Below are 20,394 nucleotides of genomic sequence, written 5' to 3' on the forward strand. Positions count from 1 at the left end.
TATATATATGAATGAAAGGGAGGTGTCCAGAGTCACACTGAGATTCCTGACCGTGACGGATGGTAGAATTGATGACATCTTCAAGGGCAATGCTTAGAGAAGAATGTGAGGAAGGAGAATCAGAAATTAAGTACAAGATATCCGAGTTCAGGTTTAGCTGAAGTTGATGAGCAATTTTTCCATGATGAGATGGCCGAGAGAGAGCTGGAGATTGTGAAGGAATAATTTTAAAGTAACACAGCATTCATCTTAATGTAGCAGCATAAAGGGATTTAGGAGTCATAGTGGACTCTAAGCTATCGACTTCCAGACAGTGTTCAGAAGCCATTAAGAAGGCAAACAGAATGTCAGGTTATATAGCACCTTGATGTGTGGAGTACAAGTCACAGGAGGTCCTGCTCAACCTTTATAACACACTGGTGAGGCCTCATCTGGAGTACGGTGTGCAGTTTTGTTCTCCAAGCTACAAAAAGGACATAGCAGCACTAGAAAATGTCCACAGAAGAGCGACCAGGCTGATTCAGGGCTACAGGGGATGAGTTATGAGGAAAGATTAAAAGAGCTGAGCCTTCACAGTTTAAGCAAAAGAAGATTAAGAGGAGACCTGATTGAAGTGTTTAAAATGATGAAGTGAATTAGTGCAGTGGATCGAGACGGTGACTGTAAAATGAGTTAATCAAGAACACGGGGACATAACTGTTGTGGAGGGTAAATTTCACACAAACATTAGGAAGTTTTTCGTTACACAAAGAACGACAGACACTTGGAATAAGCGATCAAGTAGTGTGGTAGACAGTACGACTTTAAGGAGTTTCAAAACTCGACAATGTTTTTTTGGAAGAAATAAGTGGATAGGACTGGCGAGCTTTGTTGGGCTGAACGGCCTGTTCTCGTCTTGAGTATTCTAACGTTCTACTAAATGTCAGTGACGTCTTCAGGCACGTCAGGACATCAGATAAAGATGTAAAACACAAAATGTACTAAAAGAGGACTAAGAGATCATCAGATGTCCTATAAGCAACAGTTGTCACATACACAAGAAATTTCAAAGGTGATGGCTAAATCCAAAGGACAAGACAAGAATACGAATATAATAAAAGAGACTTTAATTTGTAATAAGTCACTTGGGTGTAGACCAGTGAACCAACTGGAGTAAAAGTATGCACTGATGGACACAGTTATGTAAAGTCAATCGTTTATAAAATGGACCTCCACCCTCAGTTTCTTTGATCATTCTGACTGTGCAGTAAAAGTCTGCTGTGACGGATGCGCCATCTTCAGCCTTGTGCTGCAAGAGTAATAAATGGCAAAGATGGACACATTTTCTCCTGACTGATTATTGACACAAAGCAGGTCTTAACAGACTTGTCCTAGTTGATTTCTACCACAAGATCTGAGCTGAAACCTGTGGGTTATAAGAGGGAAACAAAAGGACGATCGGTGCATCATCATCCTAGAGGTGAATAGAGAAGCCATGGGAAGAAATAACACTGTCTAAGGTGCAAATGTAGAAAAAAACAGAGAAGTGGACCCAATATTGATCCTTGAGACGCCCCTGTGGAAAAGACAAGGAGTCGGACCAGGAGACACAGAGAGGCAGGACCACTGATTCCAAGTTGATTCAACATGGATGAAGGGGAGAACACAACATTGGTCAAGCAACAATCCAGCAGTCCAAATGGACACCTGGACTAAATGGTCTCATGTCCCATGAAATGTATTTTACAGATACATTTTGGTTCATTTTCTACAGATAACCTTCTGTACTACTGTTGCTCATCTCCAAATATACAAAAAACGGATATGCTCGTTGATCAGATTGGTCAGAGTGACCATCTTCTGAGATTGCTACACAGATGGGTGTCACCAATGGGTTTTAACAAATGCAGAGGTCCACAGTTGACTAGCCCTCGACCGACCACAACTTCACTGAAGGTTGCTCTATATAATTTGTGACTAACCGTCATTGTTATGCATGTTGTGTTCACTTGGGTCTTACCGTTGACACCTGGGAGATCTCTGCTCTGATATGGACCAAGTCCTCCTGCAGAAGCCGCTGCTGGTAGGCAATCTTTTCTGTATGAGCCGGCTGGTCCTTGTACTGCTCCATCTGACGGTGAGAAACGTCTAAAACAGACTCAAGCTTGTCCTGTTGGGAGACATTACAGGCCACATCTACCTGAGATGCTTTATGACACTTTTGTACCTCTAGACTTGCTGACCAAGGCACTGGACACAGCTATAGAAGAGGCACCACCTGTAATACTCATAAAACAGCAATGCTGCCCTGGGCATAAGACTAGAAATGAAAAAATAATTCCCAGTAGCGCCTAGTTTGAAAGGACCACCCTATTTGAGAAAATTCCCCTTTAAAATGGTCCAGGTGAAGACATACTTACATGTACCTGGACCAGGGAGCTGGGTCCATCAGGTTCCATTAGCATTTTAACTCTGAGAAATAAAGATCAATTACCTTATCCTCCTTCAACATACGCATCTTGGCTTCCAGATCTTGTAAAATTTTATCTTGCTCACACAGTCTGCTCAACTTCACCTGCAGCGGAATAAAAAGTCTTTTCAGCCCAAGTCAGGTCAAACATCACCAACAGTGAAACACTTGAAAACAGTTCAGTCGCTCAAAAGGACAGCAGAAGAGTTAAATCTGAAAACTGCAAGAACACAAGCAGCACAGTGGAAGGCTGCCTGGCTTAGTGATTTGGACATCAGGCTTTAAAGCCCAGGAGTTGGAGTTCAATTCCTGCCTCTTGATTCACTCCGAGATGGTAAGCGAAAGAAAGAAAGAAAGAAAGAAAGAAAGAACTTTATTAATCCCAAGGGGAAATTCCCATACTCCAGCAGCAGATAATAACAATATTAAATTAAAGAGTGAGAACAATGCAGGTATACAGATAGACTAATGTTAACGTTTACCCCCCACGGGTGGAATTGAAGAGTCTCATAGTGTGATGGAGGAACGATCTCCTCAGTCTGTCAGTGGAGCAGGACGGTGACAGCAGTCTGTTGCTGAAGCTGCTCCTCTGTCTGCAGATGATCCTGTTCAGTGGATGCAGTGGATTCTCCATGATTGACAGGAGTCTGCTCAGCGCCCGTCGCTCTGCCACAGATGTTAAACTGTCCAGCTCTGTACCTACAATAGAGCCTGCCTTCCTCACCAGTTTGTCCAGGCGTGAGGCGTCCTTCTTTATGCTGCCTCCCCAGCACACCACCGCGTAGAAGAGGGCGCTCGCCACAACCGTCTGGTAGAACATCTGCAGCATCTTATTGCAGATGTTGAAGGACGCCAGCCTTCTAAGGAAGTATAGTCGGCTCTGTCCTCTCTTACACAGACCATCAGTATTGGCAGTCCAGTCCAGTTTATCATCCAGCTGCACTCCCAGGTATTTATAGGTCTGCACCCTCTGCACACAGTCACCTCTGATGATCACGGGGTCCATGAGGGGTCTGGGCCTCCTAAACTCCACCACCAGCTCTTTGGTTTTGCTGGTGTTCAGGTGTAGGTGGTTTGAGTCGCACCATTTAACAAAGTCTTTGATTAGGTCCCTATACTCCTCCTCCTGCCCACTCCTGATGCAGTCCACGATAGCAGTGTCGTCAGCGAACTTTTGCACGTGGCAGGACTCCAAGTTGTATTAGAAGTCCGATGTATACAGGCTGAACAGGACCGGAGAAAGTACAGTCCCCTGTGGTGCTCCTGTGCTGCTGACCACAATGTCAGACCTGCAGTTCCTGAGACGCACATACTGAGGTCTGTTTGTAAGATAGTCCATGATCCATGCCACCAGGTATGAATTTACTCCCATCTCTGTCAGCTTGGAGCAGAGGTTGGATGGTGTTGAAGGCGCTAGAGAAGTCCAGAAACATAATTCTTACTGGACCACTGCCTCTGTCCAAGTGGGAGAGGGATCGGTGTAGCATGTAGATGATGGCATCCTTCGCTCCCACCTTCTCCTGGTATATGAACTGCAGAGGGTTGAGGGCGTGGCAGACCTGTGGCCTCAGGTGGTGAAGCAGCAGCTGCTCCATGGTCTTCATCACATGTGACGTCAGAGCGACAGGCCGGAAGTCATTCAGCTCACTACGTGATACCTTTGGGACTGGGGTGATGCAAGATGTTTTCCAAAGCCTTGGGACTCTCCCCTGTTCCAGGCTCAGGTTGAAGATGCGCTGTAGAGGACTCCCCAGCTCCAACGCACAGGCCTTCAGCAGTCGTGGCGATACTCCATCTGGACCCGCTGCTTTGCTGGCATGAAGTCTTCTCAGCTCTCTGCTTACCTGGGCTGCTGTAATTGTGGGTGGGGATGTCTCTCCTATGCTGGTATCAGCAGAAGGATGGGTGGAGGGTGCAGTACTCCGAGGTGAGAGTGGGTTAGGGTGGTCAAACCTGCTAAATAAGTTGTTCATCTGGTTTGCTCTCTCCACGTCTCTCGATGGTGGCACCCCGCTTCAAGCTGCAGCCAGTGATGATCTTCATCCCATCCCACACTTCCTTCATGCTGTTATTCTGCAACTTCTGCTCCAGTTTTCTCCTGTACTGCTCCTTCGCTGCCCTCGGAGTTCAAATGACAGCACAAATGACTCCATCTTTGCACAACAGCTTTACAGATGCATAGTGGAGTCCATCCTCATTGATGACATGGCAGGGCTGTAGGGCACCTGCTAATGGTGGTAATGTTGGCTCAGAGAACTACTGGCACTCAGTTCCAATTTGTCCAGGACTTACATAACACACTTTGCCTTAGAAACATTCACAGTATGGTGAAAGACCTCAGCCACCCCTCACTGCCACTGCTGCCCATTCTAGCACTAACGCCATGAGAGTCAGGTACAGCGTTATGCTCGGGTCATAAGGCCAGTAAAAAGAAACACACATCAGGTCCACTGCTTAAGGTATGGCGTGATATACTTAAGTGTTGATTGTCCGGCACTGTCACCAGACTGGGGGACATATGAAAGTAAAAAAGACGAGAAAGAAACACAACTTAAAACTGCGACTTTAGCAGTAAAATACTACAGAACAATATTACAATAGGAGCAATAAATTGGGAGAATCATATTGTTTAACAAGATATGATCTCTCTATATATAAAATCCAACGTCTGTCTGTCTGTCTGTCTGCGTTTCATGAGAGAACTACTTAACGGATTTAGATTGGGTTTTCTTCTAGAATTCAAGAATTTTTCTAGAAGAATCAACTCCCTTGCGGTTCCGATTTATTTGTACGAATCAGAGAGACACGCAATGGCCCTCCTCACTCATGTGCCAGCCTCGGGGAGTGTACCTTACCTCCACTTAGCTAGTGAATGAGAGAACCACTTAGCGGATTTAGATCGGGTTTTCTTCTAGAATTTGCTTGAACATTCCGGTTGATTGTACGACTTCTCAGTTCATTTGCAGGAGCGATATATTCACACTAATTAGAGAGACATGCTGCTGGCCATCCATACTCACGCGCCAGCCTCCTTTCGAGTCGCTCTCCCTCTCACCACGTATTAGAGTGCACCTTGCCTCCGCTTAGCTAGTGATACCCGTCTGTTCAATCATCTACAGATTGTTAAGGAGTAACGTTTGACGTTTTTGAGAGACGTGCGTTTTAGAGGTGTGTAGCTACTGATTGGCAGAGATATCACGGACATGGCTCTCCCATCAGAGCTGAACACGATCAGATACAGTGCCAATGTTTGACGTCTGAGTGTACCTACCTTCTGCTTGGACAGAATTACATTTTTAAATTGATTTTTAAAGTTAGTCCTGTTTCACTACTACACGGGTAGAGCCGTGGGGGACAGCTAGTATGGAAGTGTGACATCAGGAGCAGGGAGCTGGCCGGGGCCCTCCTCACTCATACTCCGTTCTAGTCGGTGTACCTCTGTGTTTTGGGGTGTAACTTGCCTCCGTTTAGCTAGCGACACCTTTTTGTTTATTGATTTTTAAAGTTAATAATAATAATTGAAGATGTGAGTTCCAAAATCTGCTAATTACACCTTTTGGTAAAATTTAGTGAACACGTGATTGTGAATTTCATGCAGTTGGTCATGTGCCGAAAATATGTTTGAGCTTCAAAACCTGCTAATTGCAACAGTGTAGCACTATAGTTTTAGGGATTTAGTTTCAAAATCTGCTTACGGACCCAGATTTTCCTATTTATCTCCAAAATGTATCTTTTGTACTTAGCTGATTTTGGAACTAAGATCTTCAATTGTAAGAGCCATTTTCCTTGTTCTATAAGATTCATGAATATTTCTTAGGTGACAATGCATAAACTATGGGAGGTTCCTATAACCCCCGTAAATAGAATCGTATTGGTATATTCTTGCCATTTCTAACAGCTTGGAGTAAACATTATTCTTCAGTTAGTTAGTGACAGCCTTGCCTTGTATGAGGTGTAGAGGCATACGGTTTTAAACGTGACCACACGTAACAGTGACGATGGCCTACGGGCTCTTTGAATGTGAGGAATAACAAGTAAAGAAAACTTGTTTATTTAAGTACCACACCATACGCTAAGTCGTACAGAAGAAGAAATTAAGAATCTTTAAGTATAGAAATAACTAAAGTCTTTCAAGAAAAGCTAAGTTTATAGAAGATACATTTTTTCCTTTTTTTTGTCTTTTATTCTACATGTGTAACTATTTTTTCTTTTATTCTTGTTTGGATTATTCGCTTTTAACTTTCACTAAATACCTTTAAAACAAACTCTTGGACTCTGAGAATTCTTTTGACACGCATCTTACCCGTGCCTGATGACACCTTATATTTCAGCAGCTAAAATAATACTACAGTTTAATTATTTGTAGGCGCCTTTCTAAACACTCAAGGACACCGAACAATAAATGAAACACACATCATAAACAAAACTAAACTAAAATCAGACAGAGCAATTGTAGTCAAAGAGAAAAGGCCATCTTAAACAAATGAGTTTTAAGTTTAGATTTGAAAAGTGAGAATGATTCAATATTTCTAAGCTCAGATGGTAGTGAGTTCCAGAGCTGGTGGTAAGACGGACGAAGGGGACGGTCAAGTGGATGGAGGAAGAGGATCTAAAGGTACGGGAGAGAATGGCAACATGGAGGAGGTCAGACAGAAATGGAGGGGCGAGGTGGTGGAGAGCCTTAAAAGTTAGTAGGAGAATTCTGAATTGAATTCGGAACTGAACTGGAAGCCAATGAAGCTGCTGCAAGACGGGAGTGACATGGTGAGCAGAGGGGGTTCTAGTAATGATGCGGGTGGGCAGCTGAATTCTTGACCAGTTGAAGCTTATAAAGAGATTTGCTAGAAAGACCAAAGAAAAGGGAATTGCAATAATCCAGACGAGAAGTGACAAGGCTATGAACGAGGACAGCAGTGGTGTGGGGAGTGAGGGGAGTGCGAATACAATTAATAGTTACACAAGTGGAAATATGGAGTCTGGGAGATGTTATTAATGTGGGACTGAATGGATAAAGTACTGTCAAGGATGACACCTGTGGGGAAGGGGAGACAGAGGAATAATCAATAACAAATGAAAAAGGGATCCATCCATCCATCATCCAACCCGCTATATCCTAACTACAGGATCACGGGAGTCTGCTGGAGCCAATCCTAGCCAACACAGGGAACAAGGCAGGAAACCAACCCCGGGCAGGGCGCACACCAGGCACACACTCTAGGGACAATTTAGGATCACCAATCCACCTAATCTGCATGTCTTTGGACTGTGGGAGGAAACCCACGCAGACACGGGGAGAACATACAAACTCCACACAGGGAGGACCCGGGAAGCAAACCTGAGTCTCCTAACTGTGAGGCAGCAGCTACCCACTGCGCCACCGTGCCGCCTGAAAAAGGATCAGTTTCGGATAATGTTGATTTTGTACCAATGAGGAGAACCTCAGTTTTGTCACTTTTTAATTTAAGAAAATTTGAAGAAAACCAGGATTTGATTTCTGCTATGCAATCAGTAAGCGAGGAGGAGCCACGGGGGACGGCTAGTTCTTCTATAATTTGAAGATGGGACAAAAATGTGTGTAAAAAAAAAAAAAATGTAAATCTCTATAGAGCTAAATCCACCAAATCAAGTTAATACACCTTCGTCAATTTAACATGTCGATAACACTGCCAGGCTTCCCTTGGACTGAGCGATTTGATTTTTTTTATCACATCCATTGTAGTAAGTGTATATGTGTAATATGTCACTGTGCTCTGTACAAATATTTCATAAATCTACTTTTCTGGCTTTGTGTCAACTGTGCATGTGAGTAGAAAGATTTAGCACACAGGGGCTCATCATTTAGAACTGCCAGGCAAGCATTAGAAGACAAGACAGGAACAACTGCGAAATGGCCATTGTGTACTATTTGTGTGTGTCAAAGTCAGCATGAAACTCTATCCTCTTTGCCTTGTTTGGAATGGCATGATTCACCTAAGTGGTGGCCTGCACGTGAAGAAAGAGTATAAAGCCTTGGCACATTGCCTGCCACTCCTTTGAAGCCGACGGACGGATGGGAGATAACATCATCCGATCAGGAAAATCCTTCCAACGCAGCAACGAAAATGGCAGACTCTACACATCGGGTTCTTATCATGGCTTCTTTCGTCCGTTATGCTGAGTAAGCCGTCATTAAAGAAAGCTAAGTTATGTCTCCTATGTGATTTCTTACCGCCGTATCATTAAGGGAGGGGTATCACCTTTTTATATCTATACCAGTAACGGCACACTTGACTTCGTCATCTTTTTCCTGCCACCTCATGAATTGAGCCGAACTCAACTTTAAGGCCAGGCAAACTAGAATCTAGAACATCTGCACAAATGGGTTTGGTACTCACGTCCACATCACTTTCGGCGATCTTCACCGGCTTCATGCTTCTTTCTTTAAAGTTGTCGCGGCCTGACACCTTAAGAAATAAAAGAAAACAAAAAAAAAAGAAAAGAAAGAAATTACGACATCAGCGAATAAGTAGACTTGACAAAATGTGCCACCTCAGAACAGCCCAGGTGATGCAAGTGCAAGTGTTCTCTCATGGGTTGGCTTGAAATGTCGCGTAATTCACGTCAAGCACAAGGCAAAACAGACAAGTCTCCACTGGTCTGCACAAAGGGCAACAAGAAGCGGCAGCAGAGTCAGCAGGGGAAAGGATGGGCGCCGCAGCCCCGTTGGCATCTCCCAGCTCATACAGAACATGGATACAGAGGCGGCTCGCTTCTCCACTAGCTGTAGCAAAAGCAGGAAGAGCCAATCGGAGCAGCCGAGGGAAAAACAAACAAAAAAAAGTTTGCATAACACACACAAATAAATAATAATAAATAAAAAGCAGTTCACAAGAAGCTGCTGGAATGTGGCTCGCCAAATTACACTTATGAGCTTGGCGCAGAGCGGGGTTCAGAGCCCCCAAAGCAATGAGATGGTCACACGGTCTTATGCAGACATCCTTACGTTTAAAGAGCACCGAAAAGCCTGAGCAGAGCTTTGTAACACTTTATGAACCATGAGGATCAGAGGCTCAAGCTTTTTTATCTGTTTCAAACAAAAACAGAAAAGTCCAGTTACAAGGTGCCCTCTACCCTGGCACGTGATGAAGGAGGTGAACACAAAGCGCCTCCTTCTGGCACACAATAAGCTCTTCTTCTCGGAGACAGGCTCACAGCGTACCCACAGACTTACAAATATAAAACACGAACATAAAAACACAATCGCACCGTTATACATAAATACCCAGCATGCCAGGGAGGACATCACCTGATAAGGCATGGTCTGGTATGTTCACATAGCAAAGGTGGGGCTTGGGAGGGGAAGTGAAAGGCAATGAAGTCACCTAAAGAAGGACACCACCAGTTCAATTACCACCCTGTTGAAATCTAAGTATTGTAATTTTTGTGCTACTGTTCGCCACTGGGAGGCACTAAATAAAATTAACAGCCTCTTCAGTGTGCTACAACACCTGTGAGCCCAGCAAAGGATTATGGGAAACAAAGCAATAATGAGGATCACTCCATGTCTCCGAGGAGCCTCTTTCAAAGGCTCAGGGAGTTGTGATGTATGTGCATAGTGAGCACAGACGGACCCTTGCACTTACTATTGGGGTCTCTAATTTATAGAATTTGGGTGGGGCGGGCACTGCTATGTTCTGAACTTTAGTGCCAAGTGCACACACTTCATCAGAAATGGACAGTCTGCATTCCCAGCAAGGCACCTGAAGATAACTGCACACCAATCTGACAGGATCCTGGGGTTTGGAGTGAAGAAACGGGGCAAACACATCTGACCAGTCAAATGGCTTCTAAAGGGAATGAAGCCATGTGGTCACTGCAGCCCTCCATGATGGGCACTGGTGGGAAATCTGCTTGGGCAGCAGCCTGTCTTGGTTGTCCTCACTCAGAGCTGAGCACAGCCGGAGTCGCCAAGTGAGCTAAAGAAGAACACGAACCCTTTACTGAGGAGCTACTGACAACTGAGACGGGGGGCTCCCTCCATTGTCATTTCCATATGGTGTACTGGGATCTCTCGACTGTTGATTATTTTTTACTCTTTGCGTCACTAGTGATTTTCACACCTTTCAAAACACCGCGTTTCATTTTTTCATTTGTGTACACAGCGTTGTCAGGAAGTATTCAGACCCCTTTACCTTTTGTCATGATTCACTCTTTTTGTTAAACTCATTTTTCTCCTCATCAAGTCACACTCACGTACCCCCCAGAGTGACAAAGCGAAAACAGGAGTGCAGGAATTTTTGCCAGTTTAATAAAAATAAATAACTGGGTGGAAAAAAAATCAAATTAAGACAAATATTCAGACTCTTTGCTATGAAACTTGAAATTTGGCTCAGGTGCACCCAGTTCTGTCGACCATCATTGAGATGTATGGAGTCCACCAGTGGTCAATGCAGTTCACTGGACTGATTGAGAAAGGCACACACCTGTCTCTATAGAGGGTCCACAAGTGAGCAAAAAACCCAAGACATGAGGTCAAAGAGGCGGACTGCACGGTTTAGAGACAGGCACAGATCTGGAGGAGGCCGCAGCATTAAAGGCTCCCAAGAGCAAAGCTGACTCCATCATTCTTAAATGGAAGAAGAAGCATGAAACAACCAGAACTCTACCTACCAGCAGAGCTGACCGACTGACTAAATTGGGCAACCGGTGGGAGAAGGGCCTTGGAAAGAGAGGGGACCAAAACCGAGAGCACTTGTGGACATGGGATGGGGGTTGACTTCCAGAAAGACAACCATCACTGCAACACCCCAACAGTCTGGGCTTTATGGCAGGATGGCCAGACAGAAACCTCTCCTCACTAAAAGACTTGCTAGGAGTTAACAAAAGGGCACCTGAAGGATTCTTAGGAGTCTGAGAAACAAGACTCTCTGGTCTGATGAAACCAAGATTAGTGTCCCATGTCGAGAAAAAACAGGCACGGCTGGCCCATCAACCATGTGATACTGCTCCAAGCATGGTGGTGGCAGCATCACAGACTGGAAGACTAGTCAGGGTTGAGGGAAAATAACCACCTGGGGGACCCTCAGACGATATGAGCAGCAAGACCCTCCGTTCTGATCAAACAAAGACTGAACTGTATGGCAAAAAATTCCAAGTGTCATGTCACGAGGAAACAGGCCAGGCGCCCCTCACCACCTGTGCAACACCATTTCAACAGTGAATCATGGTGGGGCAACATTAAGCTGTAGGGCTATTTTCCAGTGGAATGGACTGGGAGACCAGTCAGGGTGGAGGGAAAGCTGAATGGAACAAAGTCTGGAGATGTCCTTAAAGAAAACCTGCTGTAGGGGACCTCAGACTGAGACAAAGGATCACCTTCCAAAAGGACAAAGCAATGACCACCCAGGAGTGACACAGGTCCAAGTTCTGTGAATGTCCTGGAGTGGTCCAGTCGAATATCTCCAGAGAGACCCATAAATAGCCCTCCACTGATGGCCTCCATCAAACCTGACAGAGCTGTAGAGATATATCTAAGATGATAGATAGATAGATAGATAGATAGATAGATAGATAGATAGATAGATAGATAGATAGATAGATAGATAGATAGATAGAAATGAAAGGCACTATATGATAGATAGATAGATAGATAGATAGATAGATAGATAGATAGATAGATAGATAGATAGATAGATATGAAAGGCACTATATGATAGATAGATAGATAGAGATAGATAGATAGATAGATAGATAGATAGATAGATAGATAGATAGATAGAAATGAAAGGCACTATATGATAGATAGATAGATAGATAGATAGATAGATAGATAGATAGAAATGAAAGGCACTATATGATAGATAGATAGATAGATAGATAGATAGATAGATAGATAGATATGAAAGGCACTATATGATAGATAGATAGATAGATAGATAGATAGATAGATAGATAGATAGATAGATAGATAGATAGATAGATAGAAATGAAAGGCACTATATGATAGATAGATAGATAGATAGATAGATAGATAGATAGATAGATAGATAGATAGATAGATAGATAGATAGATAGATAGATAGATAGATAGATACTTTATTAATCCCAAGGGGAAATTCACAATTCTTAGCAGGGGACCTGCTAAGGAGAAGAATGGCAGAAAAATCCCCAAATTCCAGGCATGTGAAGCTCGTCGTGTCAGACCCAAGATGACTCCAGGCTGAAACAGCTGCTAGGGGGGGCTTCAACTAAGTAAAGGGTCTGAATACTTGTGTTAATGGGATATCCCGTTTTTTTTAAATTGTGCAATAAATCTGCTATAATTTCAACAATCTTGTATATTGTGTGACAAATGAAAAAAATGAACTGAACCAATTATAGCACAAGGCTGCAACATGAAGTGTGAAAAGTGAAGGCCGCATCCTTTTCTTAAGGTGGAGTACAATTTTTTTTCATTCCATTGTACATCTTGCCCTTGTTTTTCAGTTCTCTCTATATTGTTTTTTTTCCTTTCTTTTTGTTGTTTAGTGCATTTTCATTCTTTTATTTGAATATGAGAATGGATAAATAAGTTGTTTGCTTCTATGCATACACATAACATGTGTGCATATATCCATATATACGTATTAGCTATAGATCTTTCTCTTTCTCATATATATATATATATATACTAGCAAAATATCCGCGCTTCGCAGCGGAGAAGTAGTGTGTTAAAGAGGTTATGAAAACATATATATATACATATACATATATATACACATATCTACATATACACATACACATATATATATATATACATATACATATATATATATATATATATATATATATATATATATATATACACACATAACATATATATACACATACATATACACACATACTTAAACACACACATATACATATATACATATATACATACATACATAGTGCGTTGTAACACGGGCTGTGATTGTTACATGGGAGGGAGACGACAAATCACAGCTTCCCGCTTTCTAATCGGGCCTGTGATTGGTGCTTTGACGGATCCCACAGTATGTCCCCTTAGGAGAGGCGTTGGGCAAGTGTAATTGAATAGCGGTGCTGCAAGTTTAGCTTTACACCTGTTTTTAAGGCTTATTGACTGAAAGGGGCTTTCATGAAAAAACTTAGGGCTTTGCTACAGGAAAAACCCTCCACAAGTTAAGGAAGTAAAAATAAAGGTATATATTTCTGTTTTATTTAAACCTTTTAAGTTTGTATGCGGGCAGTATGGTGGTGCAGTGAAAGGTGCCAGTTAGGAGACCCGGGTTCGCTTCCCTGCGTGGAGTTTGAATGTTCTCCCCGTGTCTGTCTGGGTTTCCTCCGGGTACTCCGGTTTCCTCCCACAGTCCAAAGACATGCAGGTTAGGTGCACTGGCGATTCTAAATTGTCCCTGGTGTGTGGGTGTGTGCGCCCTGCGGTGGGCTGGCACCTTGACCGGGGTTTGTTTCCTGCCTTGTGCCCTGTGTTGGCAGGGATTGGCTCATGTATTTAGGATATAGCGGTTTGGATAATGGATGGATGGACATTTGTATGCATAGCCCCATTTGCCCGTTTTCGTTTTTTTTCTTTCTTCAGTAATATTTCAGCAAACCCGGAGCTTGTCAGTTCAAATCCTGGTACTGACACCACTGTGTGACCCTGAGGAAGTCACTTCACCTGCCTGTGCTGCAAGAAACAAAAGTAATATAACAAATTGTACCTCAGATGTTGCAAGTTGCTGGAATAAAGGCATAAGTCAAATAGATAAATATGTATTATACACATAGGAACTATTCATTTATTTTCAGTTAAGTCATCTGCAGCAAACCTTTATAAATGAGGGTTTCTCCTTTTTAGATAGTGCAAACTGTTTCTTCTTCATTTGAGGTTTTCTCTTGGAGAGCTTTTTTCATTTCATTGAAAATTAAAGCAGCAGCTGCCAAAATATGTAGCTTTCTTATTAATTTTTCAACATTGTGTAAAATAACTATAAAGTAACATAAAAGGTTTAAATACACGTTATCCTTTTACACTAAAATATTACTAAAGAGATACAAAAAAAGTAAAATGCATATGTTGTTTTTCTTTAAGGAGATTAAATATTACTGAAGAAAAAAAAAACCTAAAACAGCCAAATGGGGCTATGCATACGAACTTAAAAGGTTTAAATAAAACAGAAATATATACCTTTATTGTTACTTCCTTAACTTGTGGAGGGTGTATCTTGTAGCAAAGCCCTAAGTTTTTTCATGAAAGCCCGTTTCAGTCAAGAAGTCTTAAAAAGAGGTGTAAAGATATTGACAATAAGCTACGCAAACCCACCAAGACATGCAATCGTTTAAATCAAGGCGCGAGTCGAAAAACATCATCCCATAATATTAGTTAATGATTAACACATTTCTATATGTATTGTAAGCATACAATACAACTGATAATATGTTGCGCTTATTTATCTGGTGTACCGACATTTTTCGCGTTTAACGGCTGAAATCTAACGTGGTTTGTGCCCTTCAGAATGAAAACAGTTTGCATTTACCTTTTTAATAAAAGGCGAGCTTTTAAGCCTGAGAAATCACCCCGTAAATGCACACGTTTAATTGCATGTGTTAATATGTATGCTTACACAGTATTAAAAGACACTCAAAAATTAACGTCATTTACCTTCGTTCCCGCGTTTGACTCGTGCTGTAAATCTCTTCCTTGTTTTCAGTTCACGTGATTACGTAGGAGGCGTGATGACGCGATACGTGACTCCGCCTCCTCCATTAGAGTATATGGACAAAAAACAGGTTCCAGTTATGACCATTACACGTAGAATTTCGAAATGAAACCTGCCTAACTTTTGTAAGTAAGCTGTAAGGAATGAGCCTGCCAAATTTCAGCCTTCCACCTACACGGGAAGTTGGAGAATTAGTGATGAGTGAGTGAGTCAGTCAGTCAGTCAGTGAGGGCTTTGCCTTTTATTAATTAGTATAGATGTATACACACACATACATACACACACATACACAGTGGAACCTCGGGTCATGACCGTAATTCGTTCCAAAACTCTGGTTGCAACCTGATTTGGTCGTGACCTGAAGTAATTTCCCCCATACGATTTTATGTAAATTCAATTAATCCGTTCAGGACTGTACGAGCTGTATGTAAATATATATACGCTCGCTTGTGCTCTCCCTCTCGCTCACTCGCTGCACAGGGAGAGACTGAACACGTGCAGGAATCATCAGCGCGTACGAACCGGAAGGGAAACTGGCTTGTTCATCACCGGAGTGTGTGGTCGTGAACAGATGCAAAAGTTTGGTGAACTTTTTGGTCGTAACCCGATCTGTACGTGGTCCAAGACGTGACCCGAGGTTCCACTGTATATCATATAAATATAAATAAAATCCAATGTCTGTGTCTGTCCAATTTTCACAAGAGGACTACTAAACAGATTTAGTTTTTTTCTAGAATTTGCTTGAACATTCCAGTTGATTTTGCGACTTCTCTCATCGCGCCAAGCATCATTGTTCACTTGCGGTACCGATTTATTCATGTGAATCCGAGAGAGAGGCTGCAGGCCGAGGGGACGTGGGTGGGGCCTCCTCACTCACGCGCCAGCCTCCATTCAAGTCGCTCTACCTCTCGCCATGTGTTGGAGCGCACCTTGCCGTCGCTTAGTTTATTCAGCAGACATTACCATCTAGAGATTGTTAAGGAGTAACGCTTGACATTTTTGAGAGAGAGATCAGAGCTCCATGTGTTTTAGAGATGTGTAGCTGCTGATTGCCAGATATCTCACAACCACGTGATCTTCTCCCCACGCGGGGGATGCTCTCCCGTCAGAGATGAAAATAATCAGATACAGTGCCAACGTTTGACTTTGAAGCGTACCTACAGTACCTCCCGCTTAACCAGAATTACATTGTTTTACATTGTCCTGTTTCACTACTATGCAGGCAGAGCCACATGGGACAGCTAGTATGTAATATATGTATATCCATTTCTATACGAGAGAGATGGATATTGAGAGAGAAGTAATCCAGGTTCCATCTGCCTTGCATGTTCACCGTTACCGTTTGCAGTGAGCCATCAATTGGCATGTACACCGTATGGCTAAACCTACGTGGACCCCCCTCCAAATGATCAAGTTCATGTGTTTCAGCCACCCCATTGTTAACAGGTGTATAAAACTGTGCACCTAACCATGCAATCTCCATTGAGAGTCACTGGCCACAAAATGGGCACCACTGAAGAGCTCAGTGACATTAAACGTGGCACTGTCACATGATGCCACCTTTGCCACATGTCCATACATGTAGTTTCTGCTCTGCAAGATCAGAAGTGGAAACTCTGAGGAGCAACAATACGGTAAGCCATGCAAACTCACAGAGCAGGACCAAAGGAAGAGCAAAAGCACGTACAAATGCCCTCTTCAACTGTGGCATTACTCACAAAAGAGGTGCACACTGCCTCTAGAAGCAATATAAGAACTGCATGCTGGGAACTTCACAAAACGGGCCTCCATGGCCGAGTTTAAGACCACCATGTGCAAAGTCAAGTGTCAGCTGGAGTGGTATAAAACACAGCTGCCATTGGACTGTGGAGGAGTGGAGACGTGTACTCTGGAGTGATGAATCACACTTTACTACCTAGGAGTTGGGATGTGGCAGATGCCAGGAGAACACCACCTTCGGGACTGCAGAGCGCCCACTGAATAGTTTGGAAGGGGAGGGATGATGACGGGGTTTGGCCTCGGCCCCTGAGTTGCAGTAAACGGTAGTGTTAAAGCTACAGCAAGCAAAGGCATTTGAGACAACTGTGCGCTTCAGGGTGGTGAAACAAAAACAAAGTCAGGTCCTTAAAGACGTGGAGGAGCTCAAATGGCCCAGCCAGAGCAGCACCTCAACTCTACCGGACACCTTTAGGACGAATTGGAATGGCAACTGTGAGCTGGACATCTTGTTCAACATCAACACCTGACCTCCCAAATGTTCTTTTTGGCTGAGTGAGTGGGCACAGTTATTCACAGACACAGTCCAAATCCTGTGGAATGAAGACTGGGGGCTACAATGGAGAGGGGAGTGCTTCATGATCTTGCTTTTGGAATGAGATGTCCGACAAACTCATAAGGTGTGATGGTCAGGTGTTCACAAACATTTGGCCATATAGCGTATTCATGTGCAGTTACAACTCATCTAGTCGATTGTAGTCCGTGTTAATGGTGGTGGTTCGCCATCTGTTGGAAAGCATTATGTAACACTTATAATAGAATGCATTGCACTTTAAGATTTATCATATACAGTGCATCCGGAAAGTATTCACAGCGCATCACTTTTTCCACATTTTGTTATGTTACAGCCTTATTCCAAAATGGATTAAATTCATTTTTTTCCCTCAGAATTCTACACACAACACCCCATAATGACAACGTGAAAAAAGTTTGAGGTTTTTGCAAATTTATTAAAAATAAAAAAACTGAGAAATCCCATGTCCATAAGTATTCACAGCCTTTGCTCAATACTTTGTCGATGCACCTTTGGCAGCAATTAAAGCCTCAAGTCTTTTTGAATATGATGCCACAAGCTTGGCACACCTATCCTTGGCCAGTTTCACCCATTCCTCTTTGCAGCACCTCTCAAGCTCCATCAGGTTGGATGGGAAGCGTCGGTGCACAGCCATTTTAAGATCACTCCAGAGATGTTCAATCGGATTCAAGTCTGGGCTCTGGCTGGGCCACTCAAGGACATTCACAGAGTTGTCCTGAAGCCACTCCTTTGATATCTTGGCTGTGTGCTTAGGGTCGTTGTCCTGCTGAAAGATGAACCGTCGCCCCAGTCTGAGGTCAAGAGCGCTCTGGAGCAGGTTTTCATCCAGGATGTCTCTGTACATTGCTGCAGTCATCTTTCCCTTTATCCTGACTAGTCTCCCAGTCCCCACAGCCTGATGCTGCCACCACCATGCTTCACTGTAGGGATGGTGCCAGGTTTCCTCCAAACGTGACGCCTGGCATTCACACCAAAGACTTCAATCTTTGTCTCATCAGACCAGAGAATTTTCTTTCTCGTGGTCCGAGAGTCCTTCAGGTGCCTTTTGGCAAACTCCAGGCGGGCTGCCATGTGCCTTTTACTAAGGGGTGGCTTCCATCTGGCCACTCTACCATACAGGCCTGAGCAGCAGAAATGTTTCTGTAACCTTCCCCAGATTTGTGCCTCGAGACAATCCTGTCTTGGAGGTCTACAGACAATTCCTTTGACTTCATGCTTGGTTTGTGCTCTGACATGAACTGTCAACTGTGGGACCTTCTATAGACAGGTGTGTGCCTTTCCAAATCAGGTCCAGTCAACTGAATTTACCACAGGTGGACTCCAATGAAGCTGAAGAAACATCTCAAGGATGATCAGGGGAACCAGGATACACCTGAGCTCAATTTTGAACTTCACGGCAAAGGCTGTGAATACTTATGTACATGTGCTTTCTCAATTTGTTTATTTTTAATAAATTTGCAAAAATCTCAAGTAAACTTTTTTCACGTTGTCATTATGGGGTGTTGTGTGCAGAATTCTGAGGAAAAAAATGAATTTAATCCATTTTGGAATAAGGCTGTAACATAACAAAATGTGGAAAAAGTGATGAAGCGCTGGGAATACTTTCTGGATGCACTGTATGCTGCTTGGGAAAACACATGCGAGGTTCAAATTTGTGAACTATCAAGTAAGTCCCACCTGGCAGCCATACACAGACAAAGACAACAGCGTCCTATTACGTTTAGATACCCCTTACTCTACCGATGAAGACTTTTCAACTTTCGTGCCTTGTAGTATCAACTCGTAACATCTACTGGTCCGCCGCCCTTTCGTATGCAGTCATTTCCTCTACAGGACTTTGTATCTTTCTACACGCTGAGCGATTTTTCTGTTGGTTCCCTCTGTTTTAGCCACACTACACTCACTCCACCGCACCTGAGCAAATCCTGGACAAACTCCTAAATGTCACCGATAGTCAAAGACATTGTCTGTCATCGATTGCCGTGTTGGCAGGCCAGATTGTAGACGTAAATAAAAATCATTGATGGACTCCAAACATTTGCAGACATTTCCTCAGAGCACCAAAACCGCAGCCGTCACATCATCATTATTATTATTATTATTTTTCAAACTTCGCACACCTCACAAGAAAGCTGTCAAGCACTCGTAAGGCGTTTTCACACTCGGTCCCTTTGCTTTGTTCCGAATCAGGGGAGGATTCCTTACTTTGTTTCAATGTCCAGTTAGTTCAGTTGTGTTTCACACTGCAAACTCTCAAGTGAACTGAACGCATAAGTAAACACCCCGTGGCCAAGTCGTAAACTTCTTTCATTGGACAGAAACATTTTCTGGATATCATGGAGTGTCGAGAGCAGTTGTGTTTGTGCAGCACTGCATTTTCTTTAATTATTTTGATTACTTTACACACACACATCGCTGTGTGAGCAAAATGTCCTTCAGTGAACAAGTGGAAGGCTACTTGACAATCGTGCACTACTACGCTTGGTATGAAAAGAACACGTTGAAAATTGGCGAGTGTGCAAAAGAAAGGCGGCTCTGCCAAGGGCTCGGGCATCTGGTAAGTTTATCTAAATGTTTGATGCTGCAGTAGCTGCCATATAAACATCTCCTGTCTTAACTCCTGTATACATTTGAACATTCACTACATACGTCAAAGTCAGTGGGTGCATTGACAGGATGGGCCCACCTCACCCGGGCCCGTCACTTTCTAAACTGTAAGAGTAGGGGGTTCGCTCGTCAGTCTCACAGGGCACTGCTGTTCACGTCTCACCACCTATGTATGCGTTTTGATTGACCCGATCACAAGTGAATTTACAATGCTTGTCTGACCACGCGGGCGAGAGGGCAGCGGTGCACCTGCTCAGGTGCTTGGTTTGCTCTGATCGACTGGTAATCGAGGGTATTGTTTTACACAAGTTGTTGTCACATTTATA

At 43.3% G+C, this 20,394-nt stretch overlaps 1 protein-coding gene across 6 annotated transcripts in view; it reads right to left on the reverse strand.

Moving 5' to 3' along the window:
- Positions 1 to 20,394, reverse strand: part of plekha7b (pleckstrin homology domain containing, family A member 7b) — a 377,482-nt gene that overhangs the window by 57,146 nt on the left and 299,942 nt on the right. For all 6 annotated transcript variants that reach the window (XM_051923402.1, XM_051923401.1, XM_051923403.1 and 3 more), the window contains 3 exons: positions 8,824 to 8,892; positions 2,474 to 2,554; positions 2,000 to 2,149 (listed from right to left, as the gene is read on the reverse strand). In XM_051923402.1, coding sequence (XP_051779362.1) covers positions 2,000 to 2,149; positions 2,474 to 2,554; positions 8,824 to 8,892 — 300 coding nt within the window. The remainder of the gene's footprint in view (positions 1 to 1,999; positions 2,150 to 2,473; positions 2,555 to 8,823; positions 8,893 to 20,394) is intronic.

Source organism: Erpetoichthys calabaricus, chromosome 2, assembly GCF_900747795.2.
Source record: "Erpetoichthys calabaricus chromosome 2, fErpCal1.3, whole genome shotgun sequence".
NCBI classification, from domain to species: Eukaryota; Metazoa; Chordata; class Cladistia; order Polypteriformes; family Polypteridae; genus Erpetoichthys; species Erpetoichthys calabaricus.